This window comes from Phocoena sinus, chromosome 15 (assembly GCF_008692025.1).
Source record: "Phocoena sinus isolate mPhoSin1 chromosome 15, mPhoSin1.pri, whole genome shotgun sequence".
Classification (NCBI taxonomy): domain Eukaryota; kingdom Metazoa; phylum Chordata; class Mammalia; order Artiodactyla; family Phocoenidae; genus Phocoena; species Phocoena sinus.
In genome coordinates this window covers 4,186,290-4,200,357 of record NC_045777.1, presented here as the reverse complement: position 1 = coordinate 4,200,357, position 14,068 = coordinate 4,186,290, and the positions used below count along the sequence as shown (strand labels likewise).

The window sequence follows — 14,068 nt, the reverse complement described above, 5'->3', positions numbered from 1 at the left end:
GGCAGCCAGGCCCTGGTCTGGGCAGAAGGCCCGACAGAGCAGCTGCAGCCTCTGCATGAAGAGTGGCCTTGGCATGTCAGGGAGGGGGGTAGTGAACACCACTGTGAACGCTGGGCGGGGCGAGAGCAGTCGTGGGCTGAGAACCCGAGGGCCCAGCGGCGAGGGAGGTGGCTTCCAGAGCCCTCACCATACAGGCTTTCTCAGGACCAGAGTTTGGAGGCGGTGCTGGGAAGGAAGCTTGGGGCCAGGTTAGCAAAGGCTTTGATGGCAAGCAGGGGAGTATATTTTATTTACTTATTTTTTAGAAGTATTTTTTTAAGTTTTAATTTTTTTTTTTTTTACTTTTTTGGCCACACCTCGCGGCATGTGGGATCTTGGTTCCCCCACCAGTGATCAGACCCACATCCCCTGCATTGGAAGCGTGGAGTCTTAACCACCGGACCGCCAGGGATGTCCCAAGCCAGAGAGTTTAGATTCTACGTCTTGACTGTGGTTTCCCAAACTCCCAAGAATCCCATGTCACCCAGACAAATTTGGCCAAGTTCAAAAAGCAAACTTTCTCTTATTATCATTTTACTACTACACATACTAGTTATTTTTTTCTACTAACATCCAAGTATACAACATAAAAACTGTCCACCCGTGTTCCCCTGACGGTCACCTCAGCGCCACCAGTGGCTTTCAGACGAAGCACGGCTGCAGGCGAGGGAGCCATGGCAGGTTCTTGAGGGAGGGTGTGGAGACGTCTTAGTGGTCGTATGTATGACTGTAGTGAAGCCACTTCATGCTCTGGGATTCGTGGCCTCATCTGTCAAGCGATGTGTTTAGACAACAGGATTTCTAATAATACAACTGGCTTGGATGGGAAAGTTCTCTGGCGGTGGTCCTGGTCACCCCAGTGAGCTAGGAGCCTCACCAACTTGGGACCCGGAGCCAGCGCTGGTGCCCAGAGTCCACCATGGAAGGCCTAGGCCTGGTGCCAGACTTCCACGCACCTTGAACGATGGCAGCCTTTGGTCTTGAACTCTAGGAAATGACCAGGCAATATTCCGTGTTGGGAGAGGAAAAAACTCCCCCTCCACAGGGATGATAGGGGGAGGGCTGGGGCTGGGCCTCTGGGCTGGACACACCCTCGGGTCACACTGGGAGGTAGCCTGGTCAGCTGGTCCCATCGCTGCGATGACCAGAGCTGTGTGGGGCTCACAGCGGTGACGGGCGGCTCTCCCAGAGACGGGGGACCCTGTGAAGATCTTGCCCTTGGGCACAAAGCAAGGATGCGTGAGATTGTACACATTCAGATCGGCCAGTGTGGCAACCAGATCGGAGCCAAGGTAAGGAAAGTTCGATGACTAGTGCTGGCCTTTCCATGGTCCACAGTGCAGCCAACTCAGAAAATCCCCTAAGTTAGCAGGGCGGACCGGGAGCCCAGCAGATGGAGGCGCTTGCCGGGTATCTGACTTATTAAACGACACCTGTAGTTCAAGAGACCCAGGAAATAGTAAAGGCTTAAAGGGTTAATTTAATTCATGTTAATTCTGTCGACAGTTACATGTGTATAATACACCTGTCAACCATTTTTACTCTGATCACTTTAGCAATGAACTTTTCATATCTAAAACCAGGAATTTGTCTCAAAACACTTTTCCAAAGTTTCTTGGGAAAATTTTTACACCGTATTACTAAGAGATCTTTCCCTCCCTCCCATGTTTATGTTATAAAGTTAAAAAAGATCAACTACTATTTTATTTCAAATGCAACAGAAAATGAAAGAGGTAAACCTAAAAGTTTTTTGGGTCCAGCAGCAGAAATAATTAAAATATATCCTCTGGAATATAGAAGTTTTTCTCCTTCCCCCTTAAATTTTTCTAAAAAATACCTGGTACTGTTGGCCTATGCTAAAAAACAGATGCCACAGCCCAAGGTCTCCAACCCTAATTTTAAGCTGATCAGTTCTACTATATAACGACTGTCTCTTTGCTATTTCGAAATTACTTTTACTAGTACGAATTGCATTAAAAATTTAATTGCATTAAAACTTTAAAAAATTTAAACGTGATAAAATGGTATAAAATGTACCATCGTAACCACGTTTAAGTGTACAGCTCAGTAATGTTAAGTATATTCACACTGTCGTGCCTCCAATCTCCTAAATGCTTTTCTTCTTGCAAAACTGAAACTCGGTACCATGAAACACTAACTCCCCATTTCCCCTCCCCCTGCCCCTGGCAACCGCTATTCGCCTTTCTGTCTCTATGAATTTGACAGCTCTTGGTGTCTCATGTAACAGTATTCGTCCTTTTGTGAGTGGCTTATTTCACCCAGCATAGTGTCCTCAGTGTCTATCCCTGTTGCAGCCTGTGTCAGAATTTCCTTCCTTTTTAAGGCTGAATAATAGTCCATCCTATAGAGAGACTGCATTCTGTTTATCCAGTCATCTGTCAATGGACACTTGGATTGTTTCCAACTTTTGGCTACTGGAACTAGTGCAGCTATGAAAAAATGAAAGTCTTTTAATACAGGTGTTTAAAACCTGAGGCAAAGAAAATGACCGCTTGCAAAGGAGGCGTCATCCTTCCTTGCCGAGTGATAAGACGTTCAAAACTGAAACACACAGAGAAGTGGGAGGCGTGGGCCCCAACTGCACTGAAGTTGGAAGACAGGATGGAGAAAGGACCCCAGGAGGGAGAAGAGGGTCTAGACAGGGTCTCAACTCTGAATCCAGAACTGTGTTGTCTAGTGGTTAGAGGCCCAGCAACTACTTATTATTCGGGGCCGTAAGAGCTTTAAGACACATTTAATTTGTGGTGTGAGAGAACTTAAATTTCCTTCTTTTCCCACACCCTGAAGGGTGCTGATAATTTACTATAAAGTAATCTTGTTCATAAGACCGAGGCCACATCAGAGCCATCATTTACAAGATGTGGTTGGGAAAACACCCTTGGGGATTTTAACATAAATGAATGTATTTTCATTGCGCTTTACTATGTGCTCCGTCAGGGTAACGAAAAGGGGTTATCTCAGCAACTGTTTCCATTCCATATAAAGAGCTTGGCACCTCCCTATACTCATAAATGCTGTAATGTGATTGAAAGTGTAGTATGTCTCAGATAGTTACAAGAGAACAGCTACGCATAATTTTGAATCGAGCGCATACCTGATCATCCAAATGCACGCAGTTTAAAAGCGTGCATAGGTGTCTTAGTGATGGGCTTTTGGGAAAACTGCATGAAAATAAATCCGCAAAGTGAAAGGGGATGTTATTGTGAAATCGGATAAGAATTCAGTTTATTTTCACGTAATGGGATCTATACTTTACAAGCTGGAAGCACTGTAAGGCCAAACTAGAGATGCACTTCTCGTGAGAAACTCTAAAAGAACAGCATTAATGTACACAAGGGCCTGAATTTAATAGGAGCAAAATCCAATTTAATATTCTATGTGTTGACATGTTATTGAAGCCGTTCAGGCTGACATAAAGAATCTTCACTTCATGGTGAGCAGAGGTGAAGAGTACGTTACGCCATGGGGTGGGCAGTTAGGAAAAGGGCCCCCAAGACCATGTTGGGGACGGAAGCGGGCCCAGGAGCCCTCACTTCCTGTCTTTTTGCTCAATGTGTTGTCGCCGACCTGGCGCTTGTCGGGGTCCCTCTGGGCACTGACCTCCCCTCCTTCTGCTTTCAGTTCTGGGAGGTGATTGGCGAGGAGCATGGGATCGACTGGGCCGGAAGCTACCGCGGGGACAGCGCCCTGCAGCTGGAGAGGGTCAGCGTGTACTACAACGAGGCCCACGGTAGGACCTCGCTGTCGGCCCCCATCACCAGCCCCAGGGACGCGGCAGAGAGAGGAGGTCCCGCGAGACCGGAATGCCAGATGGGGGATGTCCCGAGTGACCGAGGGCAGGACTGGCCACTGGAGGGTCACTGGTCTCTGGTCACTGGAGGGGGGCACACTCTCAACACAAGCAGTTTAGGCCCCGACCTTCCTTTCTGGGTTTTATTTAATGAATTAATTTATTTTTTAATTTTTTAAAACTTTTATTTCAGCTGCGCTGCACAGCTTGTGGGATCTTAGTTCCCCGACCGGGGACTGAACGCGTGCCCTCGGCAGTTGAGAGCGCGGCAGTCCTAACCACTGGATCACTGGGGAATTCTCCCTTTCTGGTTTTTAAATAAAAAGTAGAATCATTTCCAATAGGAACAAAATCCCTGTCGCTGGCAAGACAACAAACAAAACGGACAACGATGGAGAAAGTTCTTTCTGCGGCATTCTACAGATCTGTGTGATCGCTGCTGCAGTCCCAGATACGATTTCCAGTCTTCCTATCACAGACACCTTCTAGGAGGGCTCTTTTCTTCTGGACCCGTGTCACAGGGTTCTACTCTGATGAAACATTAACCTTTAGAAAAACAGCAGTTGGCTGACTTCTTCCTATTTTTCCACGCAGGTAAGAAATACGTGCCCCGAGCAGTCCTGGTGGACCTGGAACCTGGGACCATGGACAGCATCCGATCCAGCCGACTGGGGGCCCTCTTCCAACCGGACAGCTTTGTCCACGGTAGGTTTTCCTGGAAGGTTCCAGCGGGAAGAGAGGAGCGCCTCCTGGTGTGTTGCTGCCGACACCCTTCCCCCGACCCCAGCGGGCTAACCGAGTCCCTTGTGCCGCAGGTAACTCTGGGGCCGGCAACAACTGGGCCAAGGGCCACTACACGGAGGGGGCCGAGCTGGTGGAGAGCGTGCTGGACGCGGTGCGCGCCGAGGCCGAGGGCTGCGACTGCCTGCAGGGCTTCCAGCTCGTGCACTCGCTGGGCGGGGGCACGGGCTCGGGGATGGGCACGCTGCTCCTGGGCAAGATCCGCGAGGAGTACCCCGACCGCATCCTCAACTCCTTCAGCGTGATGCCCTCGCCCAAGGTGTCGGACACGGTGGTGGAGCCCTACAACGCCGTGCTGTCCGTGCACCAGCTCCTGCAGAACTCGGACGCCTGCTTCTGCATCGACAACGAGGCCCTCTATGACATCTGCTTCCGCACCCTCCGGCTGGCCACGCCCACCTACGGCGACCTCAACCACCTGGTGTCCCTGACCATGAGCGGCGTCACCACGTCGCTGCGCTTCCCGGGCCAGCTCAACGCCGACCTGCGCAAGCTGGCCGTGAACATGGTGCCCTTCCCGCGCCTGCACTTCTTCATGCCCGGCTTCGCGCCGCTCACGGCCCAGGGCAGCCAGCAGTACCGCGCGCTCTCAGTGGCCGAGCTCACCCAGCAGATGTTCGACGCCCGCAACACCATGGCCGCCTGCGACCCCCGCCGCGGCCGCTACCTGACCGTGGCCTGCATCTTCCGGGGGAGGATGTCCACCAAGGAGGTGGACGCGCAGCTGCTCGCTGTGCAGACCAGGAGCAGTGGCTGCTTCGTGGAGTGGATACCCAACAACGTCAAGGTGGCCGTGTGCGACATCCCGCCCCGGGGGCTGAGCATGGCGGCCACCTTCATCGGCAACAGCACGGCCATCCAGGAGCTCTTCAGCAGGATTTCTGAGCACTTCTCGGCCATGTTCAAGAGGAAGGCCTTCGTGCACTGGTACACGGGCGAGGGGATGGACATCAATGAGTTTGCCGAAGCCGAGAGTAATATCCAGGATTTGGTGTCCGAGTACCAACAGCTTCAAGATGCCGAAGCAGTTCCGGAGGAGAAGGAGGAGGTCGGGGGCGAGGCAGAAAGGGAACCAGGAGATAAGGGACATTAACCACGAGAGACGCTGCGCGAGGCTGGCCGCGGCGTGGAGTCACGTCCAGTGTTCTCACCTAGGATGAGTGAGTCCCCACGGCCGTCCCCGGCCAGTTCTGCACCGTAGCACCGCGACCCACACGCAGCCACCCAGTATTAGCTTCAACACAGGACTGCGCGGGTGGGGAAGTACTGATGGGCAGTAGGGTCTTCTGCTGGCACCGACTAGCCTTGAAGAGCTTCATATCCCCTGCCCACTCTAGTCGCTTCTTTTTAATAGCCAGGTGAATTTATGGTAAAGCGCTCCCTCTGTTTAAAGATCTGGATTGGCTATTTGCTGTATGCCTAGCACCGCGCCAGGCATCAGGGCTCCACACGTGAACGCGTGGGGAGCCACTGCAGTTGAGGTTAAATTGTAAATGCTTTAGCTACGCTGGTAAGCGTCCCGGAATCTGTACTTGGCATCCCGGGCTGCTAAGGCTCTTCCTGCAGGTTCTCTCTTAACTCGCTGCCCGCAGCCCACCTGTTCACACCTGCCGGCCTCCAGAAAAGCCAGGTGACTGCTTGGTGTGCAGGAGGTTCGCAGAGGTAAATGGGCTTCAGCGTCCACTAGTAAATTGTGGAGACCGTGTGTACGTTTCAACGTACCAACTGCAAAGGGCAAAAGGGAGGAAAGGAGAGTGGCATTCCTTCCCACAAATACCCGGGCAAAAAAAATAAAAAACAAAAAACGACAAGCAAAACTCGAGAACTCCAATCCTCTGATCTTTATGTCTGAAGAGCCAGCTTTTAACATAGGTGTATTTACATACTTTTAAGTTTCTTATTGATGTTTGATTCTGAGAATTCATTAATCATCTTTGGTTTTCCTTGTAAAGGTTATCTCGAAATGCCCTTTTCACTTTCATGCAGCGATCACCTTTAAAAGGGCACAGGCGCGCTCGGCAACCATTCAAACGGAGGAATTAAGCAGCGGTGGCTGCAGTGTCCTTCGCAGTTACGGAGGACATCGTCTCGTTAGGGAACTTTTACAGTTCAAATTAATTTGCAGAAGTGGCCATAAATGTTTACATTACCATGCAGCTTTAACCATTACATGATTTTAATCTGCTCACATTACAACAGGACCAGATACGCAAAAGCGTAATCAGATCATCCATAACTTCTTAATTACAGTTTACCTATTCCTGACATACAGCACTGCCATCCCTTACCAGCGCCGCAAGGGTTTTAATGGCCTTCTAGAATTACCACGGAGCTGTCCTATTTGATCCATGGGTAGCTGGCGACAGGAGGAAATATTTACTTGCAGGCAACTGGATTTGCTCTGTAATCTGCAGTAATGAGGTAGCCGGTGAATGGGTGACAGCAGCTCATTTTGAGAAACTTCACTCTTTTCATGTAGTCTCATGAGGAAATAACTAAAACATGTACCAAAAGAAAACTGTCTCGCTGTTGGTATCATGACAAGTCTTCTATTTCCAGAATTACAAAAATAAATAAATAAATAAATAAAAATACTTTCTACTTGTGGTTCAAAAAGCACTAAAAACAAAAGTAGCTTTAAAAGTAGATTCAAGGAACTGCACCTAAACGACTCCTAGTTTGAAGTTCATAACTTCCTTAGATGCTAAAAAGACTTATAACCTGCGATTACATAAGAATTTACACACGATTCCTCTAGCACTTTTTTTCACTTTCTCAAACCTGAAAAGATGAGAAAAATTAAAAAATTAAATAGATGCAAGGATAAAGATCTAAATTAAAAAAAAACCCTGATTTATATTACTGTAAAGATTGTTTGCTCAACAGTAATCATTAAAATAAAAGAGATACAATTTTAAATGGCTAAATTGCTTTATTTCAGACTAAATTAATTCCTTTTCTTGGAATTCTAACCGTCCAGACTGATTAATGTGAGTAGTTAAAAATATTTTCAGAATGCATCTCACCATCCTACTCTTTCGTATGGTAGAAATAGATTAAAAAAAAAAAAACAAAAACCCCACTAGAAACCGAAAGAAATCTGTCCCCTGTGATTTTTTTTTTTTTTTTTTTTTTTTTTTTTTCGGTACGCGGGCCTCTCACTGTTGTGGCCTCTCCCGTTGCGGAGCACAGGCTCCGGACGCGCAGGCTCAGCGGCCATGGCTCACGGGCCCAGCCGCTCCGCGGCATGTGGGATCTTCCCAGACCGGGGCACGAACCCGTGTCCCCTGCATCGGCAGGCGGACTCTCAACCACTGCGCCACCAGGGAAGCCCCCCCTGTGATTTTTGAAGAGCCTATTCCTTTAGCTGTATGGTTGCTACAGCGACATTGGTCTCTCGGAAACCAAGACGGTAGAATCAGAATTTTAGAGCTTGTCCGATTCCTTCACTTCACACACGAGAACACTGCGTGAGTGAAGAGACTGAATCCCTCACAAATCACTCAGGTGGTTAGTGAAATACCCACAACAAGATCTGATCAGGGCCCCCTGGTAATCTGGACACGGTGGTCCTGCCAGCTCCCAGCAGGGCTTCACAGTATCGGTTCAGGATTTTTTAATCACAGAGAAAGAGCCTCAAGGAATCTTTACTGAGCAGTGAATCTGTCCTTTACTCAGTTGACTTTTAATCCTTTCCCTACCACAAGCCCTGTCCCCAAGTCTCTTTTCTAATGATCCCATTTGCCTCCCGAATGAATGACTTATCTCTAATTGAACTGGCTGGAAAGAGTCTGGCCCTCTGCCTATCAGTTACTTCATTTGCCTGGTACCAAAAAGGCCCCACGGCCTTGTGATCCATTTATTCCTGTCCCTATAATGAAAGATGCCTCCTGGTACCTTAATTGTGGGGACCGGAAGCATGACAACTGAGGGGCCTTGACTTCAAAAGAGCAGGACAACAGCCTGAGGCACAGGGCACAAGGGGCTCGTAGGCTGCTTCTGTCCAGCCCTGCAGCTCCTCGTGTGCCCCATGCCAAGAATGAGATAAAGCCTGTAGGTCAAGTGTCCAGGGCAGGAAGTCCTCTCCAGAAGCCAACAACAAAGGCGTTTTCTTGCCCTCATCCTTGGCATGGCGGAGTGGCCGTGATAAATTATTGTTAGCTTAAGTACCAAGCTGAGAACCTGTCCTGGGGCAGAAGCTAAACCGGTGTTTCAACATTTCCTGTCCAAGTGTCTCTCTCCATCTCCAGAAGTGGGTAAAAAATCAAGCAGTTAACTTTGCAACTTTGTAAACTTTGGGGTTTTACTTGGCTGAGTGCCTTCAAGTTTCCAAGAAAGTGAAAAACACCCTGCTGGCAACAATTCTTCGACCCTAAATATTTAATAGGTAAATGAATCACCGTGAAAACACCATGGACCTGCTGTCACGATCGTGCCCTAGACCTGCAGTCCAGAAGCTTAGATTTTCACGTCAGCTCGGCCGTCAGCTCGGTAAGCGTGTTGCTGAGCGGCTTTGCCTCGTTTCCTGTGAGAAGTGCTCCCAGAATATAAAGATTCACTCATAAGACAATGTGAAAAGTATCTTGTGCTTAGCGAATTTCGACAACAGTACTTCTCGATAGCTTTGAAGTGCACGATAGAAAATGAATACTACAATTTAGCATTTCTTCTCATCTCCACTTTCCATAATTACTCGCACTCAGCCTGCTGAGTCGCACCACCTGGATACGGCTGCCGGCGCAGAAGGACGAGGCCAGCAGACAACCCGGCCCACCCCTGACCCCAACCCACTGCTCTGACATGACGTCTGCAATTCAAAGGCAAGGGGCAAGACAGCCTCAATGACGGAGCCCAATTCTGTCAATTACGTCACGAAAAAGAGAACCTTTTCTTTTGAGACGTTTTCAAAATGTCTCCTGGATCCCTCTGGTCACTCGATATGATATCTGTTCTCCCTTTAACTTTTTTTTTCTTTTTTTCAAGCTGTGCGTCTTACAGGATCTTAGTTCGCCGACCAGGGATCGAACCCGTGCCCCGTGCAGTGGAAGCTCGGAGTCCTAACCACTGGACCACCAGGGAATTCACTGTTCTCCTTTAAAAAGCCCTGGTTCATATGATCATAATCCTGCAGTGGTGTGGTAGTTCCCAAACAGAAAAAGTCCGAAAGAAACCAAAAACCAACAGCAAGAGTGAACTGTACTTTAATGTATCGGCATTGTCAGTCTATGAACAAGACAGGTTCCCCGCCCCCCCCACGAAGGGGGATCGTTTTCAATCTGCCATAACACGTGCCCACACATCTTCACCGTGAGCACGCAGCATTTAAAGCTGTAGTCAGGGTCTAGGAGGAAAAGAGAAACAGCAAGTTGCCAGTCCTTCACGTTTTCTTAAAAATCCAACACGAATAGGGAAAGTAACTTCCTTATAACGAGCAGTATAATATGACTGCAGACCCAGTCCACTCGGTTGGTGATAAACCCTGGCTCTCAGCTGTAGAAAGTGCAGGTTCACGTGCACTGCCTTAGCCGAAGAGGCACTTCCCTGCTAAGAAAAACCAAACACTCTCCCCGCAATAAAGAAACACTCTGCCTTTAAAAGACGCTAAATCCCCTGTGCTGAGGCGGTGGGGCTGCGTCCCCAGCACGATGGATAGAGAATGGTCACTGTTCTGCTTACCGGAGCTGGACACTACTACTTCCTGGCCCAAAGGACATTACAAGGTGGAGGGAGTTCGATGCGGAGTCTGGCTCGGCCATGCTGCAGGCACAGGCTGGGTGATTTTTCTCAGTTAGCTCATTGTTAAAACAAAACAACCCAACCTAAAACCAGGTCTCATTCCTCAGAATTATGAGATCAGACAGAGAGCCCCAGAAAAAGGGCTCAACACCACATCTCCAGACTTGTAATAAAATATTTACTAATTCAAAATGAAAATGAAAAGTGCTTAGGGGAGACAGTTCCAATAAGTAACATCGCTCATAACCACAAGCTGCCAAAGGATTACTATTTATCACATTTCCCTGCAACTGCGGGTCTGAAGCTTTTTTAAAGCTAAACAAGAAAATTAAATCTGAAAAACAGCTTTCTGGTAATTTGCCTCGCTTGATCTTCGAAATAATAATGTCAAGAAAGCAGTTTAGAGATCAAATCACTTTAATAGTTTGGAACACGAAAGTCTGAACTTATCAACTGTACGAAACTGCCTTACTTCGCATTGCCAACATCAGAAATAAAATGAACCAAACTCTGAAAACATAAATTTAGCAAAACAGTATTCACTGCAGGGTCTTGCCGATTTTATTGCTTGATAAAATAGCAGGAGCCTTGCCTGTACTTGTAGCCCTACGTTCGGGAAGTAGTGATTTGTGAGAACATGAGCAGATGTGGCGGAAATAAAAACTCAAAGAACTGTAATTTTTCATGCTCCTGCACTGTTACATAACTCCAGTAACAATTATAAAAGTGGGGAGTTTATCCTCCGAATTATTTGATTTTGTGCAGACACATGAAACAGGTTTAATTAAAATAAGATGGCTTTCTACCTAGCATTGCTCAATGAACTGAAAATCAACGTGGCAGGTTACTTCTGCTTGTCAGGGCCTCGAAATGACATTCTTTGATGATGCCATGGGGCTTCCTCAACCTGTATGCGTGACATTATCATCCCACTAACTAACTTCTAGATGTGCTGATGGACCAAATGTGGACAGAAGGCAGAACTAAAATTATTTTGATTTTTAAAAGCTCTCTAAATACTTAAGATGCAGCTCTTTCTCTAAATCCACCAACAACTTACAGATTATTCCTTTTTCACTTTCACAATTTTTATGCTGCTGCCGGAAGTCTTCTCGGTGTTTGCTTTGAATTCCGTCTTCAGTGCATCCCTCACTGCTTTTGCACAGATCTGGGAGTATCGGATGTAGCTGGAGGAACACGAGACAATATAAAGCTAATTATCAATGATCCAGCCAGACTTGCTGTGTGACTGTGCTTTTGTTTTTCTTCCTATACTTTTCATTTTGGTTGGATTGTACATCATTGTAGAAGTAAACTTAAAAATGACTAATGCAGGGCTTCCCTGGTGGTGCAATGGTTAAGAATCTGCCTGCCGATGCAGGGGACACAGGTTCGAGCCCTGGTCCGGGAAGATCCCACATGCCGCGGAGCAATTAAGCCCGTGAGCCACAGCTACTGAGCCTGTGCTCTAGAGCCGGCGAGCCACAGCTACTGAGGCCCGTGCGCCCTAGAGCCTGTGCTCCACAACAGGAGAAGCCACCGCAATGAAAAGCCTGTGCGCAGAAACAAAGACCCAACGTAGCCAAAAAAAAAAAAGTTAATTAACTAATTTAAAAAAATGACTAATGCAAAAGGAACCTATACAAAGAAAAAGAAGAGCAGAAAGAAATATATCAAAGTCTTAATTGGGGTTAGGTGATTTTTGGTTTTTCTTCTTTGCAGTGTTTTCTCTTTAATACATATTAATTTGAAATAAAAGATGCATATATTAGAGAAAAAAATCCCACAGCACAGTAAACAGTCCTAAATGTTAACAGAGGATATGAGTGGTCTTTTTCCATTTCTCTATTTAAAATTTTTTCTTTTATTATTCTTACAAGGTAAAGTATACATAATTAAAAGAGGGAAAAAAACTATTTTGAATTAAAACAGGTCTACTTCTGATTATTTAAAGGTTTTCCTGAGAATATTGGATTCTGCTTGTCAGGCCTGCCATTGAAAATACTTCCCAAGCAAGGTTTCTAAATTAAACTGAGACGTCCTTAGAGAACATCATCAATTCTAGCAAAATATCTAACAGCCTGCTTCCTGTTTGGTAGATGGACTCCCATCAACATCTTATTTTCCAAAAGATGTCAGCTCACTTTTTACACTGTTTGAAAACAGGAAGGACAGAGGGGAGGGAGCTGCTGACTATTTTCTCATGTTTCAGGTTTTTTTTTTTGGGCCAGAGGCAGGAATTCCAATTCTTGCTTCCACTCCTACTAATTGGTGAATTTTAAGTTGTTCCATCTTTTGGGCTAATTTATTCTGTAAAAACAATGGAACAAAGCAGAAGGATAACAGTATTTGCCTCACTGGTGGTAGGGAGGAGGAAAGACAAAGTGTGGAGAGCAGGATTGCCCCACCTGTCTCGTAGTAGGTGCTTAATACACGGTCCCTCTGACTGGGGCCATCATCCTTCCAACTGTACAGAACTTTGCTTGACCTTGAAAGTCAGGACACACTTGGGTTGCCCACAGTCACATACCCACAGACGGTCACTACTAGGAAGTGCTACTTAATCTAGTCAAGCAACAAGGTGTGTTAACCTGAGCCAGGTGAGCGGCTCAACTGGGTGCACAGGCAAAGAAACCAGGTGTGACACCTAGATCCATGGTGTCTCCGTTTCACCAGAAGTCATGTCCTCCAGTGGGTTCCATAGTTTGGCTTCCCAAGAGCCACCACTCGCCTTGTGGCAGAGCTTTGTACACCTTACCAAGGGCTCAGCCGTTTTACCAATAAGGAAACCTGAGAGCAACAGGAGCTAATTTAAATAAAAGATGGATATGCTATTTTAAAAGGCCCCACCTTAATGCTAGAACGGCCAGGTATGGTGACCGTGGTTACCTCCTGAGACCTCTCCCCGCTCCTCCGAGTTCTCAAGTTGTATGTGGCTCTGTTACTTCTAGAACGTCAACCGAGTGTAATTTAAAGGACAAAGGCCCCGCGGGTGAGAAGCGCCGTCCACGGGAAGACACGGCACTTGTCGAGCGCGTTCAAGGCGGCGCACAGGTGCTCGGCGGCGCCCCCGGCAGGTGCGGACAGGTGCTCGGCCCCGGCGCGCCCGCATCCCACGGCCGTGAACCCGGCCTCCCCGCCCGCAGGCCGCCATCTTGGGGCCGCACTCGCCGGGACCACCCCCACCCCCGCCGCGCCCGGCGTGACCTCCGACCCCGGTTCGCCCCGGACCTCCCCGCGCCCCAGCTGTCCGCCCCTCCCGATGCCCGGCCCTACCTGAGTCCAGCCTGTCGCCAGTACGCCACCATGATGTCGCGAGAGGGGGCGCGTCGGGCCGAATCGCCAGGACCCGTCAAGGTCGGCTCAGCGTGCAGGCCGGCTACCGGAAGGTCAGGCCTGAGAAGCGGAAGGGGCGGAGCTCCGGACCTGCCTATCCCACCGCCTCTTGCCCCGCCCCGCCTTCCCGAACGGCCTCTGCCGTCTCACCGCAGAATCCTCCAGGCTCCGCGAGCCAATGGGGGCGCGCGGCCCGAGCCGCGGGTGCCAATCCCCGGGCGGGCCGGCCGGCCGCGCGTTCCTATTGGCTCCGCGGGCTTGCGTAGTGGCTCAGGCGGCGGCGGGGCGGCGGGGCGGCGGGGCGGCAAGAGGGGTGTTGGAGGGAACGCGCGGCTGTGTAGCCTT

General features: G+C 48.5%; 2 protein-coding genes across 3 annotated transcripts; one reads left to right on the top strand and one right to left on the bottom strand.

Moving 5' to 3' along the window:
• The first annotated feature begins 1,145 nt into the window (after nucleotides 1-1,145).
• On the top strand, nucleotides 1,146-7,570 carry TUBB1 (tubulin beta 1 class VI). Of its 2 annotated transcripts, XM_032605374.1 has the most exons (4): nucleotides 1,146-1,331; nucleotides 3,682-3,790; nucleotides 4,445-4,555; nucleotides 4,666-7,570. In XM_032605374.1, exons 1-4 carry the CDS (start codon nucleotides 1,275-1,277, stop codon nucleotides 5,742-5,744), a joined length of 1,356 nt encoding a protein of 451 aa, XP_032461265.1. In that variant the 5' UTR covers nucleotides 1,146-1,274; the 3' UTR covers nucleotides 5,745-7,570. The 2 variants fall into 2 exon arrangements, with proteins under 2 accessions (XP_032461265.1, XP_032461267.1); XM_032605376.1 differs by lacking the exon at nucleotides 3,682-3,790 and having other exon boundaries at nucleotides 1,202-1,331.
• Nucleotides 7,571-9,836: 2,266 nt separating this feature from the next.
• On the bottom strand, nucleotides 9,837-13,933 carry ATP5F1E (ATP synthase F1 subunit epsilon). Its single transcript, XM_032605379.1, has 3 exons — nucleotides 13,664-13,933; nucleotides 11,448-11,574; nucleotides 9,837-9,992 (listed from the first exon to the last, which is right to left on the bottom strand). Exons 1-2 carry the CDS (start codon nucleotides 13,693-13,695, stop codon nucleotides 11,451-11,453), a joined length of 156 nt encoding a protein of 51 aa, XP_032461270.1. The 5' UTR covers nucleotides 13,696-13,933; the 3' UTR covers nucleotides 9,837-9,992; nucleotides 11,448-11,450.
• Nucleotides 13,934-14,068: the final 135 nt, after the last annotated feature.

Excerpts from the sequence above, each read along its gene's own strand:
- ATP5F1E (XM_032605379.1), bottom strand. The coding sequence starts at position 13,695 with ATGGTGGCGTACTGGCGACAGGCTGGACTCAG. Across the intron at positions 11,575-13,663 it reads TGGCGACAGGCTGGACTCAG|CTACATCCGATACTCCCAGA; the intron begins GTAGGGCCGGGC and ends GTGTTCCTCCAG.
- TUBB1 (XM_032605374.1), top strand. The coding sequence starts at position 1,275 with ATGCGTGAGATTGTACACATTCAGATCGGCCAGTGTGGCAACCAGATC. Across the intron at positions 1,332-3,681 it reads GCAACCAGATCGGAGCCAAG|TTCTGGGAGGTGATTGGCGA; the intron begins GTAAGGAAAGTT and ends TTCTGCTTTCAG. Across the intron at positions 3,791-4,444 it reads GTACTACAACGAGGCCCACG|GTAAGAAATACGTGCCCCGA; the intron begins GTAGGACCTCGC and ends TTTTCCACGCAG.